Source organism: Seriola aureovittata, chromosome 1, assembly GCF_021018895.1.
Source record: "Seriola aureovittata isolate HTS-2021-v1 ecotype China chromosome 1, ASM2101889v1, whole genome shotgun sequence".
Taxonomy (NCBI): Eukaryota; Metazoa; Chordata; class Actinopteri; order Carangiformes; family Carangidae; genus Seriola; species Seriola aureovittata.
In genome coordinates, this window is record NC_079364.1 from 31,303,171 (window position 1) to 31,328,930 (window position 25,760).

The window sequence follows — 25,760 nt, forward strand, 5'->3', positions numbered from 1 at the left end:
AGTTTAAAGGTAAAAATAAAAACAGCTTTGAAACACATCTCATTGCAGACAAAGTTTCTTCACTTGCCACTGAGACGGTTCCGATGTCATCTCATACAGAATTTTGGTCACTTGATAATAGGTGGCTGTCATCCCTGACTTTATTCAAAGATTATGTATCTAAGTCACAGAATCAGGAAAATGCTTTCCAGGAAAAGTAAGGACATAAAAACCAGGAAGGTGCAGCAGGGCTGGGGGTAGAGGGGGGGGATCTCACTATAGAACTATGGGAACACTACATCAGTGAAACACCAAGGACCCTGGACAAGAGACAATGACCCGCAGACACAGACAACAGTAGCTTTCTGGGAACACCAGATCAAAACCATGCTGTGTCATTGGATAGCCAGAGACAGATCAAGCTCCATCTGCTTGTCAAGGCCCTGAAATGTGGCCAGAATCTCTACAAATGTCCCAACATGTGATCCTTACTCTTGTCCTTTTTTTATTAAATGATGTTCTTCTGTTTTTTTCAGTTTTTGTAATTTCCTAAAAAGAACTCTGTCATTTGGAAAAGTTGGAATTTCATTGAAAGACCTGCCCCATTTAAAGCCAAGTAAATATTCAATCATCATTAATCTACTATTAGAAACTTCATGATATACTTGGCTGTAGACAGGTTTCACATTTTGCATGTCCAGCTGACAGGCTGATATTAGCTGGAAATGTACCATCTGAACAGCGTCTCTTCTTTCCAGATTATTACTGTAGCACCAGATCACACTTATTTCCAGGGGTGGAAAGTAACAAAGTGCATTTACTCGAGTACTGTACTTAAGTATATTTTTTGAGTATCTGTACTTAACTTAAGGTTTTTTTTTGGGGGGAAATTTTTGACTTTTATTCCACTACACTTATAATACAAATGTTGTACTTTTGACTCTAACTAAATTAAAGCAGAAGCAGAGCTTTTAGTCAGTGAATAAATTTTATTTTATTTTGAAAAATACTGTGTTCAACACACAGTGACTCCAGTGATTCATACGGTGGCCCTGAGAGCTCAATGCGCTGCAGCTCAAGAAAACACATGCAAATAGACACAACACAAACAGATTCCGAAAACATCCTTATCAACTTGACAACACATGTGCTGCAAATGCTCAAAACACAAACAAATTTACAAGCAGGCTGATTGTGTTGTGAGTACTTGCAGCTCATGTGTTGACAAGTTGATGAAAAGATGTTTTCGGAATCTGTTTGTGTTGTGTCTATCTGCACGTGTTTTCTTGAGCTGCAGTGCATTGAGCTCTCAGGGCCACCGTTGATTCCACAGTGTAGTTTGATGGACATGTGCAAAAACACTGCTAGTAATACAAAAGCAACAATGGCTCCTTTTGTTGATTCATTTTCATGGCCTTTGTATCATATCCAACAGTCTTTTTATTCTACAGGTTCTACAGTCAGTCAATCACTCGGGTGTTTCGGAGGTTAGGTTCTGTAAATGTGGAACAATACAAACATGTTGACCTAAAAAAATTACTTTTGAATACTTCAGAATTTTTAAAAATCAAGTACTCCAGTACTTTAATTCAAGTAAAAATTTGACTGAACAACTTTCACTTGTATTGGAGTCATATTTGTGCAGGAGTATATACACTTTGACTTAAGTAATGAAGTTGTGTACTTTGTCCACCACTACTTATTTCTGGGAAACTGTTTAATTTACTGACATTACTGAAGCAGTCAGTAAAACCTTATCCTCACCTACAGTATCTGGTGAAAAAACAATAACTCTTTCAGGGCTCTGATTTAATGTATCGACCAAGTGATAAACTGAAATAACTAATGTCAATACCATGAGCATGACTGAGACAAAGACGGGAGTGTGGGTGTTGTAGAGAACTGTGCTGTGGCCTGATGGGAGGGGAAGTGAAGAGCACTGGATTTTCCCTGGTTCTTCTCACATGGTTTCAGTCAGCTTGATGGTCACTGCTTTCACCTCTGAGTACTCAGCCAGGGCGTACTCTCCACTGAGAGGAGAGACACAGCACATGAGGCAGGTTAGGGAATTATACGGTCAACAGGTATAATTGAACAATATGAAATATGAAGAAACAGTTATGTTTCTTACAGCTCTCGTCCATTTCCTGACATCTTATAACCTCCAAAGGGCATCTGGGCATGAAGGGCGTTATAGCAGTTTATCCTTGAGCACAGGAGAGAAATAAAAAGGGAGACACATCATTAATGGTGTCTTTACCTCAACTTCAAGACAAAGAAAAGGAACCTAGTAATGCTGGCACATCTAAAGGTCAATGATTAACATATTGTATCCTGTTTATTTAACCTTAATTTGAGGTTTTAGGGGGACTTTATTTCTTGACAAACAGCAGTTTATTCATCCACCCAGCGCCAGATTTTTCAGTCTCTCCAAATAAAGAATGGATTGCTAGTCATATAGCACAGGTTTTTGGTATATTGAACTGGCAAATGGGCTGGTGCCCAGATAAATCAGGATTCATTTCAGTGAGGTCATATCTTCAGAGCAGACTGGAGGCTAGTGAGTCGCTATCAGAAAGTGACAAGACAGGCTGGGGCTAGCTGGTTAGCGTGCTAACATCAGTAGAAGACGAGACGTGATAGAGACAAGAGTTAACATTGGCGTTTGTTTCCACCTCAGGAGAGCAGCTGTTGGTAGGTAAAGGAATGAAGTCTGATGCTGAACTTACAATGTTTCATCTAGACTGGTAAGTAAACAGGTGTTAATGCTAACATTAGCTATGTAGTTACAGCAAAACATACAAATAGCTCCTTAAATTTAATTCTCACGGTTTTTCACATACTGTTGAGATAATTTCCCTCTAGTGTCAGCACTTTAAGTAAGTAAGTAAAGTTTATTTAAGTAGCACTTTTCACAGACGTGTGTCACAAAGTTCTTCATGGAGCCAAAAACAATTAGGATCAGTCAAACGTAAAAACACAGAAAACACACAGCACTGGACACACAATAACTTATAGCCCATAAAACACATAAGAAAGCAATATACTGAGCCATAAAACTGTTTTACAGAGCCATAAACAATTAAGATTAGTCAAAGTGCAATTACATAGAAAACACAGCACAGGTATACAATATATCCAGAGTGTCCTATAAAATATGCAGTTTATGTGAAAGCCTGTTTAAAGTCTTTATCTGCTTTTTAAATGGCTCCATAAAATCAGACCACACAGACGCACAGGTAGAACGCTCCACAACTTGAGAGATGCGGTCTGAAAAGCTTAATCACCGCAAGTCTTTAAACGGGTGTGGGTGCAGGCACAGACAGCAGGTTTGACTTATTTGACCTGACAGAGCGAGCTGACAAGTAAGGGTGGAGTAGATCAGTTAAATATGCAGGGGCTTGATGGTGCAGTGCTCTACATGTATGAGTGACAGTTTTGAACTGGATTTTAAAAGTAACAGGGAGCCAGTGAGGGGAAGTGACTGTGAGCAGGGACTTACCAGACAGTGCCAGTCTCCAGGGCTGCAGACACAGACAGAGCTCTGTCCATACTTGTTGTGAAGACTGCTGACACCAGGCCATACTGTGAGCTGTTTGCTCTCTCTATGGCCTCCTGTTGGCTCTTAAAGCTGAATATACACTGCACTGGACCAAAGATCTGAGAGGGGAGAGATGTGTACAGGGAAGTGAGTCACACTGTGCAATTCAATTCTTTTGTTTGTAAAATAAAAAACCTAAAAAAACACAATAAAAAAGAACTTGACTAGTTTAAAAATAAATACAGAAATTTTGTGATTGTGATTTCTCAAAGTAACTAAAGTTACACATTTTTACCTTTGTAGAAAAGCTCAATTCAGTATGTTCAAGTTTGTACATTATGTAATGATGATGCTGAGAACCTAATTCACTGCTTTGTGTCGTCCACACATTACTGTTGTTTTCAGGCCTGCCTCTTGGTAGTACATTCAGCTTCAGATGGTTCAGAATGCTGCAGCTAGAATTTGAACTAAATATAGAAAATTTGACCACATCACACCATGTTTGCTTCTCCTCTTTGCCTTCATTGGCTCTTCATTAGGTGCTCTTTGTAGGGCTCCTGTCTGTTCCCCGAGTTAAAAAGATGTCTGCTCCCTGCAGGGTATCTTCCTATCATGTCCCCCTCCTCTGGAACAACCTCCCTGCTGACATCAGGCTGTCCGACTCCACTGAGGCCTTTAAATCCAAACTTAACTCATCTTTACAAATTAACTTTTACTTACTTAACTTCTTACTTCAGACCTGTACCTGTTACCATTCTCCCACAGGCGTGTCAGTCTCAGTCTCAGTTCATCTATTAAACCTGGTGCTATCCTGTCCATTAGACACCCTTACATGGTGTACAGATTGTAACGCCCCTTGAGGCAAATTTGTAAACTGTGATAATGGGCTATATAAATTTGACTTGACTAGCTGGCACAATACAAAATGAACTCTGTCGAACTCTCATGCCAAAGTCATCTTGACGTATAAACTACCGATATTGTAGTCGTGAGCAAAACCAGTGTCTCCGAAATGTCACAATGTCAAGGAGCCAATGTTGGGTATTGGCATCAACCTGATTTTCATTTACCACCAAAATTGAATGTCTGTCCAGCGTGAGAGTCATTAAAGTCCACTGTCTTTCTGACATTACATTGATGTGTGGAGACTACTGTGCAGAGACGACATTGGCCGATACAATGACATCAGCAATTGTAATTATTATACATTTCATACCTGAGCTATATGGTCATCTAAATTACAGTAAAATCACATGTTCCATAACTTGAAACAGTGTACAAATATAGTATATTTTTATCAGAACTATTTAAAACCCAAAAACAGGTAAAAAATCAGGAATGATAAAAATAAAGAAAGGGTCATGATAAATCAAAATAAATGGAAATGTTGGTGTATGTTAGTAATGTTGAATTTTGTTGTCAGAAACTCCACAGAGCTAAAACTGTGTGATCCATGTTCTCCTCTGTCTAAGACTGTGCGTTCAGCAGCCTGCCTCTCTGCACTGTCTGTGGTGCAATGAAAGCACAGCTCCACACGGTGTCAGGCTTCACTTTCACACACTGACCCCACCACCCCACCATGTCTGTGTCAGGTCAATTTGTAATGTACTGAATGAAGTTGTAACCTCTTCTTTGGCGATGCGCATATGGTCTTTGACCCCGGAGAAGATGGTGGGTTGAACGAAGAGGCTCTTCTCGCCCACAGCTGCTCCTCCACACTCCAGCTTGGCTCCCTCCTTCTTCCCACTCTCAATCAGATCCATGATCTTGTCAAACTGCTGTCGGTCGATCTGCAGCCAGCGTCACACAGACAAGACAAGGGAAGGAGATAGTTGAATAACACGGGCACGGTTTACTGTCCTTGAACAAAGTCAAGCGATAAACTAAGATTAATATCAGTGTCACTTATGTTGGTCCAGTTGAACTATTCTTGAGTGACGGTCAAGTGATGTAAAATGTCCATAGAGTAAAGTGGGCCTTTAGCACTGAAAGACACCGAGTGTCTAGTATTTCAATACTAGACTTGAGTTGATATTTCTATAACAACAATGTATGCATCAAATGGCAGTGACAGAATCAGAGGCGTGACGTGTGACACATCTGTCCCACTCTACCTTTTACACAGATGTTGATCCAGCTCTGTGATGACTTCCATTGCTGGCTTACAGATGGAACAAAAATACCCCCCCCCCATTCTGTGTTTGTACTGTACCTTTTATACAGACTGGCGAGGTGGAATAAAGGCAAAAACATTCCCACCTTGAGCAGAATGTGTAAAAGGGGCTTCCGCACATCAGATTAAAAGCTGACAGTATGTCAATGTCATGTTCACAACTTGTCTCACTGCCCCCAAGTGTTCAAAATGAATATTCTATGTAGTATTCTATGCTGCTGGTTGCGTGTTCCTACCTGTGGCCCGTGTGATGTCTGGGGGTCCAGCGGGTCTCCTATGACAATCTTCTTTGCCTTTTCGATGCTGCAGCGCACAAACTCGTCATGAATACTTTCCTCCACAAAGACACGTGATGCAGCCGTGCAGCACTGACCCTGGTTATAAAAAGATCCTTTCTGGGTTTCCTCCACAGCCAGCTGCACTGTAGACACACACACAAATACACACACACACACACACACACACACACACACACATACAGATACACATTACACACATACACAGCAAAAAATAAGTATCACTCTAACATTTTGAGTGATGGTGAATTAATAAACCTAATTTATATTTTTCTATCTCTCCCTCTGCCTGCTTTGTCTACTTTGTCATTCCTACAGTCACTACCTGTGTTTAGTTAAGTTGTCGAACCCTGATTACCAGTCATGTCAGCATGGCTGGTATTTTTTTCCCCTTGTGAGTCTGTGTGTGTGTGTGTCGTCATGGCAAAATGTGGTCCTGCACCTACTGTAGCAGGCTGCAGTGATCCCATTGCAAGATGGTGTCTACTTAATCATGTATTTATAACTTAAATCGTTCAGCAGCCAAAATTTAGACATACTGGATTTTGTGGCCAATATTTCTGTTGCTATTTTTTCTCATTCTGGCACAGAGTGATGACGTCACCTTTCTTAATCCCACTTCCAAAGCTCTAACTGGCCTGTAATGGCTCTGTGCCGCCGCAGATTTCAGGTTGTTGGACCGTTACATTCTCGTAAACACAATATCTCAGGAACCCTGTAAGGGATTTTTTTCAAATTTGGTAGAAACGTTCACTTGGACTCAAACATTAACTAATTGTGGTGGTCAAAGGGCAAAGGTCAAGATCACTGTGACCTCACAGAACACATTTTTGCCCATAGCTCTAGAATTCACATGGTAATTATGACACAATTTAACACAAATGTCTAAAAGTATAAAATTATGTAATGATGACGTGCGTGGCCGCTTTAAATGACAGGTAGGTGAGCCTATGTTTGCCACAAACTAGCATGCACAGACGTCTCAGCTCCATACAGACCCCTCCTCTTTGCCCATTTTTGGATTAGCTGGAAGTTAGGGGCGGAATCAGACACTGCCAAGATGGCAACAGTGGAGCAGCTCACTCTGAGCTTCCTGTGGGTGATGTCATGGAGACTACGTCCATCTTTATTTACAGTCTATGGCCTGACCTCGCTATAGCTCTAAAAACTCTTGATATGGGCAGTCAATCAGAGGTTTGGAACCAGGCCTTTAACCCCTCTCATACTCGTGCATTGATGATGTGATCAATGATGTCTACAGACCTTTGCAGTATTTTAGTTGTCATGTGCAGACTGCGGGTGAACAAGTACACATACTGTGCTTTCAATATGAGAAAAGCTAAACTCTGGCAGCATTACATTTATCCCAAAACATGTTTCTACTCTGAAATAGTTCCATGTTAACGTATTTCAAACAACAACACGAGGTTGCTTCTACTTGTCTATATTTAGCAAATAAAGCAGTAAACACCAACACACAAAACTGGAGCTGGGAATGTAAAGTAGATAGTTGTTTGATATTTTCAACAGGTGCTCTTTAAAGGATATGACAGCAGAGTGTTTATCAGCTCTGTGTTGTACTGTCCAGTTCACTTGGCTACAGTTTCCTCTGCTGCTGCTCTGTAATGACAGGTCTGTCAGCGGCACAGCAACTCAAGCCTGGTGGCTTCTCTGCAGTGACCTGCTGATCCACCACTTAGCTGCAGTTTATATTTCATTGATGGTGTGACAGTCAGTGACATCTTCACCATACAGTATAGTTGTATGATGATAGCACAGGTGAAGCAATAGACTTGAAAGGCTTCATAGTATTCAGTATTTTTGAGTAGTTAAGCATGAATTCAGAATTCTCTCTCACTAACACCTGTGGCTGCTCAGGTGTGATATAATCATACAGTAGGAGAGCAGCTTTACTCACAGTCACAGTCAGCAAACACAATGCAGGGGTTCTTCCCTCCCAGCTCCAGAGTCACTCTCTTCAGATTACTCTTGGCTGCCGCTTCTTTGATCAGCTGGCCTACCTGCAATCAGGAGTCATGCCATAATGCATTATGGGTAATACTGGAAAAAAACAAAAAACTTAGTGACAGAACAGAAGAGTCTTCAGATGTGAGTGCTTGGACTGGTGTCTGAATTTTCCACTTTTTGTTATAAGAAACTTTTAATGCTGATGAAATCATTAATTATATTTAATAAGTCTTTGTGAAAAAGATTTCTTCAGATTAAAGAAAATCTTGTGTGATAGTAATTTCTTGAATTAAGAATAATCAGGGTCCATCTGCATAACGTTTTTCCTGTTACTGGACTTTGCCAAACAAATTTTTATGAGGAAACTCTATTTTAAAGCCACTTAACTTCAGATGATGACATTTTGGCTTGATAGTGTTTTTTTAATTCTAAGACTTACAATATGCTTTTTACACATATTTGTAAATGACCTGACGGCAAATCAGGTTTTTATGTGCTAAAATTTAAGAAGTTACAGCTCAATAAAGCTGTACCATAATCAAAACTTGGAATAGAACATGTTACAGCATCTACAGTAGGTTGCATGTAAAAGTCCGCTGTTGGAACCTTTCAGAAAGTAAGGAAGTAGGACAAGGGAAGGACATGTTTTGTATTGTTTAGCATTAAAAACTATTTTATGTGGTCATTTTCCTGACCTTGTTTAAGTTATAACTCAGCTACACAACCAACTCTGAACAAATAGTTTCATTACACAGTCAAATATTTACTTTATTGTTTTCTACTGAAACTTGTTTTGCTTAAGAAAAAACAAAGAATTGTCGGATGTTGTTAAAAGCAGCACAGCACCATTCAGATGGCTGCTGGACTATATGTCAAAACCAAAGTATTTGGAGCTATTTATCTTTCATTTGTTTGTCAAAATGATGATTAACATAGATTCACATACCTCTGTAGAGCCGGTGAACGCCACTTTGTCAACGTCCATGTGGCTGGCGATGGCTGCTCCTGCTGTGGGACCAAACCCTGGAACGATGTTCACAACTCCAGGAGGGAAACCCGCCTGAAACACAGAGAGCATGTTAGTGATGGGAATCAACAGAGATTTAATATCCCAAACAGTAACAGAACAGAGCGATAAAAAAGCTGTTTCTGGTTAAACAAGGATCTTACTCTATAACAAAAAGATTTATCTCTGTAGGAATCCTAATATTAATTATGTCAGACACTTACAATCCCAATGTCAATCTGTCTGTGGGAAAAACAAGCACTTACAGTGGACATACTTTGACACGGATCAAACACCCTGTTGCAGCAGCTGTTCAGCAATAAGCAAAAGTTTTTCCTCAGTAGTGGACCATTGGAAAGATTTTCAATCACTTACACTCAAAAATATGGAGAGAGTTAAAAAAAATCCCAGTGTTACCCTTTACGTTACAGTGTGAGTTGATCTCTCAGGGACACTATACTTAGATGTACATGTTTTAAAAGCCACTCTCGTTCTCAGGTTCATTACTGCCAATGCTTATAACGTCATTGCATCCTGTACAGAAAGGTTGGCTGGTTTGAATATGTATTTGTTTATTTACAAGGCCCTTATTGGAAAGCTGCCTTCATATCTTACATCGATGCTTGTCTGGTCCATTGGACCACATGGCACCAGGACTAATGACTGGCTAGCGCTCCATGTCCCTTGAATTCAAACTGAACTTGGAATAACTGCTTTTGGCTTCTTTGCATCATACAGTTGGAACTCACTACAAAACACTTAAAAAATCAATTAGCTGGTGCCTTTTAATCTTTTCAAATCCATAATCTCCAACCTTTTAAATTCTTTCTATAATTGATTTTGTTGTTACATTATTTATTCATTGCATCTATGTTTGTTTTAATTGATCGTTTTTCTTTTATCGTTATCATTTTTTTTACCTGTTTAACATCACTGTAAATGAAGTCATTGCCATAAATGATTTTCAAGTTTAAATAAAGACATAAAATAACTGTAACATATTGATATTTCTAATTTTAGTATTTCTCTACAACAACAGATCAGCAGGGCTTTAGCTTCCACTGAGGAGACTGAAGTCATGACTTCTGAATTTGGGAATTTCAGGGACGTATGTGTGAAGTTAAAATTCTACAACTAAAACTTATGCATTGTAACAATTTTACAGGCTGAATCCTGTTTTTCATATTTAAGCATTACTTCCTCTAGGCCAACAACAACAGATTATAAATGATTAGTATAAAGGAATCAGTATTTCTCCATCCAAATGTTATCCAGTGTGGATTCAGTCTGAAATGAATAGATGAGACTTAAGCCTAAATCTGAACGTTATATGTGTAGAACAAGTTTTACAGATGATGGATGGATTGGATTAAAAAACCTGTGAAAATGACGATTACCACTTCAACAGTCAAATCAATCCTTTCTTAAACTGTAATTATGGCTGGTGAAGTTCAAAGGCCTTTGGGAGTCTCCCAGCCTCACTTTAGAAACCACAGTTGAGTAGTCAGGTCCAGACTGTCTCCCCTGCTAGGTACAGTCACTACCAATACATAACAGCACCAGAGCAGGCAAATCACTCAGAAACAGGATTTTCTATAAGAGCACAGGCCAAGAATCTGAGGACTATCAGAGGTTTAAAGTCTAAACCTGTCTTAGCCCACAGCTTGGATCAATCCCACTGTACATGTTGAGCCTAACATCAGACCTCTTTGATGAGGGATCCAACATGGAGGGCTGTGAGGGGGGTCTGCTCTGCTGGCTTGATGACCACTGTGTTTCCACAGCTCAGGGCCGGAGCTATCTTCCATGTGAACATCAGCAGAGGAAAATTCCACTAGAACAGACAAAAGAACAAATGTTAACTAGGACATTTTAAATGTGTGGTACAAGAGGCCATATAATGGGTCACATGTACAACATCAGGATATACAATGTTATTTTTTAGAACATTAGTGGGGTTAGTGGGTGGTTACAGCTATAAATTAGGTATAAAAAATACTATGAACCCCTAATAGTATTGAAATAATTGTGACAAATTTATTCAGGGATCTTTAGCTGAAAGCCAAGCTCACCCTGACACTCACACAGTTACACCAAGCATGAAAGCTGAAAACTGCAGGTAGGTGGGTGAGTGTATGCCTGCCACAAACCAGCATTCACTGAAGTCTCAGCTCCATACACGGCCCAACTCTTTTGCCATTTTTGGATTAGCTGGTAGTTAGGGGTGGATTCAGACACTGCCGAGATGGCGATGGTGGAGCAGCTCACTCTTTATATACAGTCTATGAGTTACACACATTCACAAGCTACCAGGTCCAACAACAGTCTGCGCAGCTCAACTGGGGCAGTTAGCGTAAGGGCCTTGCTCAAGGGCACCTCAGTAGTAAGCGCTGCTTTTCCACTTTCCCTGTTTAGATTTATTCTGCCAGTCCAGGAATTTAATCTGTGACCTTATGGGGCACCTAACAAGCCTGCTTCATTAACCTTTAGGCCACCCTGCCCCTTATTTGCCCAGTGGTGCAGGCATTGTACCAGAATGTGGTGGTGAGGAGAGAGCTGAGCCACCAGTTTACCATGACCCAATCCTCACCTCAGGTCATGAGCTCTGGGTAGTGAAAAGGTGTGAGGAGTCTGGACATCCAGAAGGAGCCTGGAGTAGAAACCCCCGCTCTCTCACCTTGAGAGAGATTGAGGTGATTCTGGTAAGGACACCTCCTGGACAAATTCCTTTAGAGGTTTCTTGGGAGGAGACCATGAACAAGTCGAAGGGATTACCTATCCAATCTGACCTGAGAACACTTTAGGAGGAACATCTTGGTTACCTTGCATACCTTGTTGCAACCGCTACCTGGGAATGGATAGGCAGAGGAAGTTGGATGGATGGATCGATGATTGATGATTATATTACCACAGACCAACTGCTTTACAGTGAACCTGACTTTAGGGTGCCCTTGGAATGGTAAATGGATTTCACTTATCTATGGCTTTTCTAATCTTAATGACCACTCAAAGCGCTTTACACTACAAGCCACATTCACCCATTCACAAGCACATTCATAAACACACTCATACACTGATGGAACAGCCATCAGAGGCAATTTGGGGTTCAGTCTCTTGCCCAAGGACACTTCAACATGCGGACTGGAGGTGCTGGGATCAAACCACCAACCTTCTGATTAGTGGACGACCCATTCTACCTCCTGAGCGACAGCCACCCTGGAAGCGCTGCATAGTTTCCTGCTTTGTTCGTTTGTAAATCCAGCCTCCCATATGTGGAAAACTTAAACAAAGCAACAGGCAGGTGTCATGCTGTGTATTTTGTGTACACAGAGGACGGAGTTTTTTTTTTTTTAATGACCTGCTGCACTTATTAAAGTTTTGATGTAAACAGTAGCTTATTTTTGTGACTCCGTTATAACCCATCACTGCAGCGGTCTCCAATGGAAATAATAACGGCAACAAATAATCCAAGAAACACACACATCATCAGTACTTTGGTTTTCCCAGTTAAATCCACTTTATCACTTGGATGTTGGTGGAGAGAATATACAAGACAATAAAAAGAGCTCTAAAGCATCAGGACTGGAGATGATTCAAAGTAAACAAATTCCGAAAAAGAGGTCATTTATTTTCCAGTTGCTCGTTTCCATGTTGGAAACCAATGGACAAATAATTGGGCACTCAAACCCAAATTAGACAGCAATATATGTGAGTGCTGCATGTTTATTGTTTAGGCATTGGTAACTTTTACAACACTTTGGAAACACTCAGCACCATTAAGGGATCTTGGGATCACAAGTCGGGAGAAAGGTTTCCTGTTTTCCTCTGACAATGACTCATGCGGCGTGTGTGCCAACAGTACTTTCAGTAATTACACAACGTTCTTCAGTATAAATTTCACTTTTATGATATAATCTCCCATGTCAAACAACAGCCGTTTTGTTCCTTTGTTGCCAAAGCAACATTAGAGGTTACAGGCTTATGCTCAAATATAAAAACTGAATGGCTGTATTCTGTCATGATGTTGAAATTATACTCGTGTGTCTGTCTGGATCTACGACAAAGTGAAACATGATACCGCGAAACACCAAACACTGCCCCACCCTAAATCTGATGAAGTTATTATCAAAAGAAAAAAAAAAAAAAAACAACATATATTCCAATGTGTGAAAGTAAATCCAAGCAGCACGGGATTGTTTCTGTGTGTTCCTGTAAGAACAGCCCTGAAGGGATTAGCGGAGAGGAGGTCTTGTTTAGGGAGAGCAAAGATTAAGATAAGGTTTCTGGTACACACGGTTTCATTTCATCCTCACGTCCAGACAGTGTGCCATCTTTGAGCCTGCACCGGGTCGGGTAACAAACATAAAATATATAAATATATATTTATATTAATTCAAAGGTAGAGGCCAAGGATAAATGTAAAAATGAACTTAATGTGGGTGGGCTGCAGGTTGAATAAATATGAGAACGAAATGAAAAGCCAACAGATAAATAAAGAGTCATTTTATGAAGTCTAAAGCTGCCATGATTGATTTTGTTGTGTTACTCTCATTTCATCATCATTCAGAACTGAGACTGCAGCTACCTGATGGACCCGATGGACCAAAGGGTAAGTTGATTGACCAGTCACCACTTATTAAAAGATGGTGCCTCTGCTTAAAGAACAGAGTAGTTGTGGGATCCCAACATATCACTGATGTGTCAAAGGTAAAATAAAGCTCAGAACTACTGTAAATACGCTCATTGTAGTGTTTTGACCTAAAGCAAGACTATAATTCAGGGTGTCATCATCATGTACCAGTCTAACATTAAGTGTTTGTCATCAGAGGGTACATACGAGGCTCTGTGTGGATGTCCATACACCTTCCAATTTGGCGTGTCTGTGCTGATTTGTTCGCTCAAATGTGCACGTTAGCGAGGGAGTATCGAGGCCTTAGCTCTATTATGAAACACTTCACTGAGGTACTTGTGGCTAGCTAGCCATGTAGCCATCTGTGTTGAGCTAAACAGCTACAGTAACTTTTGAGGCTGTTTAAAATTTAGTGTCCTTTACATTAATATAAGAATCTGAAAATATTGTAATGATCATACATTTGTCCTTTCTCCTCATAGCCATTGGCCCTATAATTATTAAATTCTTAAATAATGGGAAAAAATAGTTATTTTTCATTTTTTGGCTGCCGGGCAAGTGAAAATATATAAGGGGGCCAGTAAAACATTTTTTCCAACTGGCCTTTGGAAACTGGGACAGATGATTTATTTCAAAATCAGTAATCTTTGTGTCAGTTTGCTTCATATCAACAAGTGAGAGCTGATTGATACAATCTGGATGTTTTAAAGTGAGTGGCTGTGTGGGTTAATTAACATTACAGGTTTGGGTTGGTAGACTGGTATTATCAGGGTTGGGTTCAAATTTGATTTAAAGATAATTGCAGGTAATGGGTCAGTTCTGGTACTGAGCTTAGCAGGTTTGCAAAACTGGACCTGTGCAGGACTCTGTCTTGTGAGTACTGTGTCTAGTTCTAATAAATCCATGGCCCAGTACAAAGATGGGTCTGGAATGTGCTTTGTCTGGCTTAAAATGATGATAATAAGGGGAAACTGATGACCAAATCAATTGTAACTGTCTTCCAAAATGAATATCAGGTTTTTGTATGCCACTTCTATGGTGAAGGTTTAGTTTGGTTTAGGATTAGAAAATGATCACAGACATGGTTACAATCAAAACAATGTTGACTGTTCATTAGAAACAAGATGTGATCAACATAAAAAATACACCTTCAGGCAACTCTGATGCTTTTATTTTCAAGGTTAGGACAGAGCACAAACCTGCCATAGTCACGGATCACATCTGTTAAAACCACAATGTTCCACATGTGTTAAACAGACAAGACACTATGAGCGAATAAGATGGTTCTCACATTTGATTGAGCTTTGTGAATAATTTCCCTTTCTTAAAGTCTTTGTGCTAAGCTGAGTCTCCAGGACCAGCCCATGGATGTATTCAAAGATGGATTATGGATCCCAACATGGCAGTCCAGTCATTCCACTGAGAGCTGCATGTGCCAAAAAAAAAAGCTTCTCACATTTTTTAACCTAATGTTGCGAATTTTCAGATTTTAAAGAGTAACTCTGAACGTGTATCACAATCAGAATTTTTTCTCTTGGAATAGATGTGTACGGGAAAAGTTTTCCTGGGTCTCAGGGTGTCATGTGTCCGAGGCTGTGCCAACATTGCCACACAGCCCAGCTCTGCTCCTGGGGCTTGGCCCTATCTCTGTACTGATCTACAAGGATGAAACGGATATCCATATTCTCTGACTCTGGAGAAGACAGCAAACAGGAATAATGTTTTTCCCAGAATGTCAGAGCCTGCCTTTAACTCTCAGATGACATACTTAAAACACATGTATGATGATTATTATCCATATGTGGATTTACAGTACAGTAAGCAGAGAGAAGTTGGCATCATGGCAGTGTGTTGGATTCTATTTCCTAAGGTTATAAAGTGGATTTTTAAAAAGGCTCATTAAGAAAGGATTGTATTACAGCAGAATCAGACATCCTGAGGTACCTTTTACTGGATGTCCACCGCAGAATAACAACACACACCTACGCACACGGTTGTGTTTTCATCACCAAAGGACATTACACTAACATTACATTAATTTCCTGGAGACTTACCGTAAGCCTAACCATAAACACGTCTCACCTAACCCCAACCCATGGGCTTGTGGTAGGTAGTTATAACCAGTCAGTACCTGCAGTAGATTTTGATTGTTAAAGCAACAAGTGTACGCTTTACTGTGAATATTTTCACTGCTTTAGCTTGCTGTCAAACTACATTTTCTCAAAAGTTGCACTACCGTATTCCTACGCACAAGCGCATTTGCGCTTACCTCCTTCTGACTCAAACAGCTGATCTGCTGCGTAATACAGTGTGTGCCGTACTTGTGTGTAGGAATACAGTAGTGCAACGGTTGAGAAAATGTAGTTCCAAAGTAAAAGGCTGTTTGACGGCAAGATAAAGCAGTGAAAATATTCAAGTGTACACTTGAACTGATACTGTTTTTTTCGGTGGGTATTTTCACACAACCCGAGGTCAAAATAACCCGAACCATCACTTAAACCTAAACCTGAACTTACCACCAGACTTCATCCTGAAATGTCATGATTTACATTACGAGGACTTGAGTCAAGTCAAGTCCCAACAATGTGTAAACAGATTTATGTCCCCACAACATGAGTGATACAGGCCAAAACACACACACACACACACACACACACACACACACACACACACACACACAGTAATGAACAGTAATGAGATTTCCTATTATACAATATAGTTGACTTACAGGGATGATGGCTCCACATACACCAACAGGCTCATGTTTAGTTAAACACATGAAGCTTTCATCTGAAAAATAAAACGAAAAAAAAACAGCACAGTCAGTTTGATACACTACATTGTAAGTTTCACACTGAGAGAAGACTCAGGGGTGTGCTCTCTTTCACCTGTAACTAGACCCAACAGTGATGTCATGGAGTCCTGGAGTACACTTGTACAGCAGCAGGTGGAAAGTCAAACCACTCAAGGTCAACAAAAAAATTTCTGTAAGTAATCCTAAAACCACATACGTTGACACTCAAATGACGAAGCCCTCTAGCTGCCACAGGAATTATGACGAAAGAGGTCATGTCACGTTATTGTAGAGTCACAGTCTGCACAGGCAGGAGGTTTGATGTGGATGGGTCAAGAAAATGTTGGTAACATGGTCGACTTCTGTTCTCTTTCCATTTCCAAACACCTGCCAGCTTTGTTTTTTTTTTTTTTTTTTTAAAAAAACCATGACCACTGTCGTCCATTAACCTCGACCAGGTCTTTATCACTGATCTATCACTCATTGTGTGTCATTTTAAGGTCCATATAGTCTAAAGGTAGATGTCCATATGTTGTCTGATTATAGATCAGCTCTAGCTTCTATATTAATACTGTGAAAGTATCAAAGCCTCAGTCCACAGAGAAATGCACACAGCCTGTATTCAGAAACTGAGCCTTAAAACCAGCCGTCAGGACTTCTGGAACTTTGTGATGTCACAACAAAGCAGTCACCACTCTCAGCCATGCCCCAAGCCCCGCCCACCTGGACCCACCATCCAACCTTGCAGGATTTGGTTTCTCTGTGTGTTTACCTGAAATCTGCTATATTTTTATTGGATCATTCAGAAAACAGTCAGCCAAGCAAAAGAGAGGCTCAGAGCCTCCTCTCTTCTGATTGGCTCACTGACCTGTTGTTACTAGAGCTCCATAGAAAAGCCTGAGAGAGGAGATATAAATGTACAAACAAATATATCTTCTTATGGATCAAAACTTCAAATAACACTGGACAAATGTAAAATATGGGACCTTTAATTTGAAGAACCTGTTGGCTCTTTAACGACCTTTTCTTTAACTAAAGAATGTCACATGATGGTTGGAGTGAAAGGAAGAAAAGCAGGAAATGTGTAATAAAAAACAGTGAGTGTGTTTCTTAAAGAAAAACCAAGTGAAATAAAGAGAAAAGTTGGCTAGGTTACCTACATATTAAGCTTTTTAATAATCAGCATCATGTTTAAGTTTCCTTTACGTCACTGTTCGGTTCCACTGTGCTCTTTAACTTTTTTTAATTTCGAGTGCAGTATTTCTCACGATTGTTGAGCTTTTTTTTTACTTTAATCCTTTCAGACCCTCCCAACAATACTGACGGTGAGATCAACGCTGTACATGGACGTGTCAGAGGCTCAGCACCCTGACCTTCTCTAGTTTCCCGTGTGACTGATCACAGACTGGGTGACTCCCCCCACAACGGGACTCATCTCGAGCCGCCTTTATCTTTGAGTCAGTGGGTGAGTGCATGTTCAACTGCGGCTCACTGAAGCTTACATTCACTCAAAGGCAAAGACCTGCCGAGAGGACCTGCTGTCAGGGTGTAACACAAGATTCACAAGAAGCCTGTCGACAATTAGTTTGTGTTCGTCAGCACTGAGGCTGATATACTGATATACTTAACCCACAGATTCCAGCGGGTTAATGTCTGTGGTCATTTATCCTGACTTTGGCCCCCAACCATTTTCATTATATATTATATGTATTATTGTATAATCATAGTATATATTTATACTTAAGATGTGAATAACTGCTTGCGCAAAAAAATATTCTATAAGCTGATTCATTAATTTTGGTTCTGTGTAAGAATGAGACCATAATAAAGGTCATCACAGGTGCATTTAGGACAAAGAAAAGGTTTTACTTGGATAAAAATTTCCGTCCTGGATGGTGTGATTTTTTTCTTTCCAATCTTCTGTTACTTGTCTGTTTGTCAGACAATAGTTTGAGAGCATTAAAGAGCTGTTAACAACAGACAAGTTTAATTAATTAATACAGGAAAATTTAACACTGCTGGCTCTGAACCTAAAAGCTCATATTGGCAAAAACCTATAACTATAAATAATATTTATACCAAAGCCCCTGAGTATTTCAGAGACCACCTGTGGTTTAATAACAACATAATACTGAGCTGCTTCTTTAGATTCTATGCCTTTGTGAATTACAGTAAGTTCCCTCTCCACATTGAAATTATAAGTACCTTTCACAATAAGACGTATGTTTTACCACTTACTTTTTGCTGTTGTTGTTTTCTTGAAGGGATTTCACTGATGATGATAATGTTGGTGTTTCTTGTGTTGGTTTATTGGTTTGCAGTCACCTGGTCTCCTGTATATTTGCTCAGTTTCTGTGTCTTGGAGTTGTAACGTTCTCTGACATTTTCAAGTTGTGTGTAATTAAGTGTTCTGCTTTTCATAATGTTAAATAAACTAAAGTACTAAAACCTAAACTCTGATCTTAGTACTGTTGTTCTTTAAGTGTGATCTAAGCTTATTCAGCTTGTGCAGAAATTTCAGTTTCTGTGAAACAGAAAACGAAAGCAGCCACTTATGTCTGCAGTCCTGGTGATTCAGCCACTGTCAGCACAACAAATTATTCTTACCAGAAGAATCAAAGAAATGAAAAGTGAAAATATTTCTTACCTATCTCCGGTGATGTCTAGTGGTAGGTTTGTTCAGCTCGCTGAGTCAATATTTATAACAGCGTTGACTGAAAATGTAGTGTTTTGTCTGCTCTGCTCTTAATTTGAAATTAGAGGAAGAAACCTGTCCAGGATGCTTGATAATTCTTTATATCTAGTGTTGTAGGAGGCTCGAGGTGGGGGGCACATTACTTACTTCTAAATGCAATGAACTACTCACAGAATAGTGAGCAAACACAGGATGAAGGAGAAGATTTTGATCATTACTGACGATTTATATTCTTCCTTCATCCAGTAAAATGGTTATTTTGGCTTCACATATATAAAATGAAACCAAAACTATTAACCTATAGAGCAGAGTCTACAGTCCACAGTGTGTATTTAGCCGACAATTGCGCACTTTTCATATCAAACCATTCTATCTTATCTTGATGACTGGTGGTGAGACTACTCCAGCATAACAGTGCAGGTTACCGGCTGAGCGGCTGCGGCTTTGGCGAGGCGTTGAGCCAACACTGATTGCTAATCCTCACAGACTGTTGCACCTCACTGATCACTATCTCTGCCTCTTCCTCTTCCCTTTGTCCCGCCACGCCGTTTGTCTCTCACCACTCTATTGGGATCTAATCAGGAGGAAAAGGCAAGCGTGTTTTGTCTATCTGCTGTCCTGCAGAGGCAGAGGAGACGCAAAGTAGGCTCTGACAGGAGGGGGAAGTATTAAGAGGCTGAATGAGATACCACCCAGGGCTGAGGGCAATCCTGAGCCAGGCCAAGTCACTCGCTCTGTAGTAATTAACCTGTTTCCCAATGGTCATGGATTCCTTGGCATGCGCAAAAACTACCCTGTCGCTTCTGTGGAACTCATCTTGTGCACTACTAATTATAATGTAACCTCTTAATTACCTTATTTAATCATGTGTAAAAATGTTGCATTACTTTGTATGGAGCTCATTTAAAAAAAAAATGTGCACACAAATTAAATTGTGAGGCCAAATTATTCATGTATACTCTCATATGTATGACGGAATAAATAAATGAATAAATTAATTGAGTAATTAAAAGCTCCATAAGAAAAAAATCCTCTTTACTCCTCCCTACATGACTGGATCGGACACCTTTAACTTCACTTCGTGCTGCAACATTAATATAACAGTAATCTGACAACACAAATTAATCAACTTGTGATGTCGGGAATTAATTAAGTCAGGAGAACAAATCGCTAATTTGTGTGCATGTTTTCTTAATTTGAGAGCACAAATTCATTTCATCATATTAATGTCAAATTAGTGCAACAGCAATAAAAAAAAAAAATCACCTGACACCCATTAAGCTCTGCAACTGCAGTGGCTGGTTTTTACTACAAATGATGTTGTTGTGTGTGAGACACAATCTGGAAATTGCATTACAAACTATGTTGTGCACCACAAACTGTCAAAAGGCTGTTTTTATTTAGTCTCATGTGCATCTGATGCAAATATTTTAAACAATACATCTGTTTAAACAGATGACGGCTCAGGTTTCACTCATTCATACTTTATAACTTTGAACCCCGAGGCTCCAGGTTTCAAGTCTAGTCAAGTATTTTTTCAGATTTACATGCGCAGCTACGGTGATTGTAAATTGAGCTCTCAGTGGCTGCAGGTGAATCACATTGGTCACGTTGTTGAATCCCTGACAGTTAAAAGAAGATGAGGCTCACACTCACCTACAGGCAGACTCTTGCCGTGGATCTTGTCGGCCCAGCCTGCGTAGTAACGGAGGGTTTTGATGCTGCCGTCCAGGTCGATGAAGAAGGACTGGAGGAAGGGCTTCCCTGTGTCCAGAGTCTCCAGGGTCTGAGTAATCAGGAAAAGTCGATTTGTCACCTTGACTGTAAATAAAAATTCTTCAGGATAATTTCTTTGACTTAGTAATAATTTGTTTTCACCATCATTCCTCTCAGTAATAACAGTTTTTTCCTCATAACAAAGATTTGAATAATTTTAGCGGCATGAAGAGGCAAAAGTATACACTGTTTTACAAGAACTAAATATTAGAGAAAAGTCAAAATAAATAAACCACCAGGGTGGAAACCATTGTTGCAAACAAACTCCCAAGTTAGAAAAACTTATTTGCAAACAGTACAATTATCAGTCTCTGTTATAAATGTCCATCACAGTCTGCCATCTACTTCCTACTTTAACTTTGACCTTCTGTGCTCACTGTAGCTGAACACACTGATAAGCATCGGTTTGACTGTGACTTTCAAATGAAGTGATTTAGATCATCAGGATAAACTGTCGCCTTGTTTCCAATCTCTCTGACCATCTGACTGCCCGGACCACACTGCAGTGATTTGTCAGAGATCTCACCGATTACCTCGGGGAGTTAGTGTTATCATGTGATTGAAATGTTGCACCATAAAACCACAGAAATAAGAGCAAAAAATTGTAATAAACAAGAGTAATCTTAAAATAAATATCTCGAATCTTTGGTACCTCCCAGGCCTGTTCTTGCACAGTGCAAGTCGCCCATAAAGTTACTGCTGGCCATCGGCAAACAGTTTTATTACCAGGAATTTAATATGATGTTATGCTTGTTGTTTCCAGATATAATAATAATAATTACTATAATAATGGTGAATTAATTTAGGGCCTAACAAAAGCAGGGAATTGTATGAGCCTGAAATAGCTGGCGAGGTCATTTCTCTGCGGAGCCAAGGGTGGTGCAGTGGGATGTCGGCCACAGTGGTCCGCTGCAGTGTACAGTGTCTTGGTAAATACATGGCAATAAGCCGAGCAAAGCAAAACTGAATAATAACTGATTATGGTATACAATAATGATGTCTGAATGTATCAGACATGAGTCATGCTGTATTGTGAACCCCGCGCCTTTCTGACATATATACCATGTTTACTGGAGTTAGTTTTATTGTGAAAGGAAAAATAAGAAAGTGAAACTCTGTGGCTTAAGTAGACACTGAAACCACTGTACCGCTTTACTGTACCTTTAAATGGCCCGAATCTGGACCTTATTTCCTCAAACATAGCTGGGAGTTTAGTGTAATTAGCCATACCCTGCACACTACCACTCCAGAGCATGTTTGCAATTAGCAGTCACATGCAATCTGGTATTATTACTTCACTCACATCTGTAAGGGTTCATTTACAGATCTGAGTCTTACTGCAAGCTGGCAGCTAAACAGAGTGAACAAGGCACAGCAACGGGGATTTCATTCCAAACAATATCTGAAAGAGAGGCAGAGTAACATCCAGCAGTCATTACAAAGAGACAGAGAGAGAGAGAGAGAGAGAGAGAGAGAGAGAGAGAGAGAGAGAGAGAGAGACCGGGGTGGGGCCACCGTGTCATGATGTCATGCAATAATATAGGCCAGTCCCTGATATGAGTAAGTCAATGTCATGACAGCACATGGACAGTTGCAGGAAAATCCCATAGATGTGTTGCTTATGAAACAGTGCTTGTTTCAATTGAGATCTATTGTTATGAATAATATCTGACACAAACACTAGAGAAGGAAAGTGCAGACTGCAGTTATTGTCATCCAGTAGAAACATATAGAATAGAGCGGTACACTGCAGGGACTGGTCACTGTCTAGCTGCACAGTGTCTGTCCTGATCTGACGATGACTTTATTCTTTCTAGAGAGAAATGAGCAGTGTTGGGAAAAAAAACTACACCACTACATTTACTAAAGTTCTGCCTGAATACAGTTTTAATGGTCACGTACTGATTATTTCTATTGTATGCTACTCAATGCTATTTCTACTTCAGTACATTTCAGATGGAGACGGTTTATACGTTGACTGTAGTTACTCTAGCTTCATCTTCATCTTCATTATTTCACACAAACCAAAATAAAATACAAGTAAAAAAACTGGGACAGCTTCAGAAGCTTCAGAAGCTTGTGAAATACAGTAAAATACAGTTTCAGCAACAAAATACCTAAATTCTAATTCCTGATACCTACAACCCTAAAAAGAAAAACTGAATGGTCCAAAAACATCTGTCCCATCTGTCCAAACATTAATTCAACAGGCAGGATACACAGTCAGCAATAAATGTGTCTAGTTACTCAGTTGATTATGACTAAAAAAAATCAGTAATGAAACATCTCCACTTAGAGGTAATACAACATTTAAATGCTGATGCATCATAATAACAATCAAATAGATAATCATGCTGCTACACGTGTTGCTTGTGATGCTCCTGTAATGAAAGTCTTTGACTGAAGTGCTATCTCTCAGATACTGGGAATCAGGGCAGGGGAAGAAGCCTGAGCTGTGTATCATGGTGAGACACTGTGACATCGACCAACTCATAATATCTAGCCATGTGCCATGTAATATAAATACATTGTTTTATTTTTGGCAAGTTAAATTTTGTAATTAATTAATGATTCGTTTTAAATCAGTGTAATGAGGCCCAGTAATGAAGAATGTTTTAATGAACTTATTTATCTTCCAGATCTTTAAAAAGACCAATTCAAACTCCACCTGTAAATCTTGAACTGTAAACGTCCATCATGAGGAAACATCAAGCACTACTTTTTCAGTGTAGTAAAAAGTGATTGAGGTGACTGTATGTGGAGTTGAGCAGTTTGATTCACACACGTGGGTCGCCTTGTTCCAGCTGCGGGAAACATTAAATCTGCAATGGAGCAGGAGAAATGAACCCACCGCCAGCAGGAGCCGGTCCCTCTCCATCAGGTCGGCCAGTTTGTGCAGCAGCATCCCCCGGCTGGACGCGTCCATTTTCCGCCACACAGAGCCCCTCTGCACGGCCGCCTTGGCTGCCTCCACCGCCTTATCCACGTCTTCCTGCACAGACACGAAGAGTCTACTTTATCAAGATACAGCACATGTCCACACAATGACTTCCTCCAATGGTTTCATGGCCAGTTTTCAACTCTTACTCGGGCCTACATTGGAAGAGTAGTGGTGGTCATTTATTTATTTTTTTTAAATCTAAGTCCCCACGTTACCTTGTCCCGCAGTAAAAAAGCAGTTAAAAGGAAAATAAAATCATTATTTATTTCAATTATTCCACAGACATCTCCACTAACAGACATAAAACATTAAATTCACAAATGTTTAAATGAAGTTTGGCAGGAGAAGATTTAGAGCCAAAGCTCTATTATCATTATTATTATTATTATTATTATTATTATAATTAGCCTATTGTTAAATAAAATAATGAACGCCTCCTCACTTTGTCTGCTTCCTCCACATCACAGATCTTGACACCTGTCGCTGGGTTGAAGGTGGGGAACGTCCTCCCTGTGCGGGATGTGTGCCACTCATTGTCGATGAAAATCTGTGGAGAGTGGACAGTGTTTGTCTCAGCTGACACCTGACACATGATTTCTAACATCACCACAGTTAGAAAAAACAAAAACACACACACACACACACACACACACACACACACAGGGACTGTCCTGTCTCTGACCCAGCCTGGACTCTTACCTTGGTGTGTCTGATCTCCTGGACCTTGGCGGGCTGAGGCAGAGCTGGGATTCCTTCACTCACTCCGTTCTCTGTTATTCCGTTCTGAGCCATTCTAGGTCAGTGCTCTGACTGCTCCGTGTACCCAACAGTGTCAACTCTTCCACTGGCTTTTTTATAAGAACGTGGGACTCCTCCCTCCCTCAAACAGCGGTTGAGGAGAGCCCGACTCCGCCCCTATCAAATATCAAGGGCCCTTATCTGAGGGGAATCTTGTTTTCGCAGCACCTTGGAAACATCCTGCAACATGTATCATGTGTATTACTAATGCTATGTAAATAGTGTGGGAGAAGGGGTGTAGGATTACATCATGTTACCTTCTTCCTTATTCACTGATGAGCCAAAACATTATGACCACCTCATGTGTTATAACATGCTGCTGGTCCTCCACCCGTCAGGGACTCCAGCAGACCTCTGAAGGTGCCCTGGTATCTGCAGCAGCTCATCCTTTCACTTCCATGGAGCCGTCAAGGATCATGCTTGTTACTGCCCTGCAACTGCTCGTCATGAGGATGTTGAATAAAATCAGTGCATTTTAATTTTCATATGTGTGTGTGTGTGTGTGTGTGTGTGTGTGAGAGAGAGACCTTTCAAATAGCAAAGGGAGAGTCAAGAGTAAAAATTTCACAGCTGAGTTATTTGGCCGTGTCCACTAGTCCAGGCAATGAAAGCAATTAGACTGAATTCATTCTGCTGCACAATATTTACATCGCAACACTGCAGCTTTGATCTGCTGCTGTCGGCCTACTTGGACTGACTGCGGCCCGTTCATCAGCCTTGCAAAGGTGTTATCAGTTGTGATGTTCCTCGCAAAGTTGGTTTTTGCACCTGGGCCTGGTGAAGTTGAATGGAGCTGAACACATGCAAACAAATGCTTTTGTTCTTGGGGACAAAGCTGCTTGCTTGCTCCAGACTTGCACTCATACACAGTCTGCTATTGTTTCCCCTTCATCGCTTCTTGTCACTCTTTATGTCAAAGTTTAATTAGGACAACGAGCTTTCACAGGCTCATTTCTCACTTCAGCAAGTTTCTAACACTTTATAATGAGAGAGAGAGACTCAAAGGGATTGACTGAAAGGAGGGAGAGACCCAGAGAGAGAGAGAGAGAGCGAGGGAGGATAAGATGTGTGTGTGTGTGTGTGTGTGTGTGTGTGTGGTGGGGGCAATATGAAATGCAAAACATGGGCCCAGACCCATGCAAATAATCAGGAACCTGCTCTGG

At 40.3% G+C, this 25,760-nt stretch overlaps 1 protein-coding gene across 1 annotated transcript; it reads right to left on the minus strand.

Annotated features, from left to right (window-relative positions):
* Positions 1-864: 864 nt before the first annotated feature.
* Positions 865-24,627, minus strand: aldh1a3 (aldehyde dehydrogenase 1 family, member A3). The gene is made up of 13 exons (XM_056380679.1): positions 24,499-24,627; positions 24,242-24,346; positions 23,710-23,850; positions 20,739-20,868; positions 16,322-16,383; positions 10,669-10,797; positions 8,904-9,017; positions 7,908-8,010; positions 5,930-6,114; positions 5,146-5,310; positions 3,482-3,639; positions 2,111-2,185; positions 865-2,009 (listed from the first exon to the last, which is right to left on the minus strand). The coding sequence occupies exons 1-13, from the start codon at positions 24,589-24,591 to the stop codon at positions 1,940-1,942; spliced, it is 1,530 nt and encodes a 509-aa protein (XP_056236654.1). The 5' UTR covers positions 24,592-24,627; the 3' UTR covers positions 865-1,939.
* Between the last annotated feature and the right edge of the window lie 1,133 nt (positions 24,628-25,760).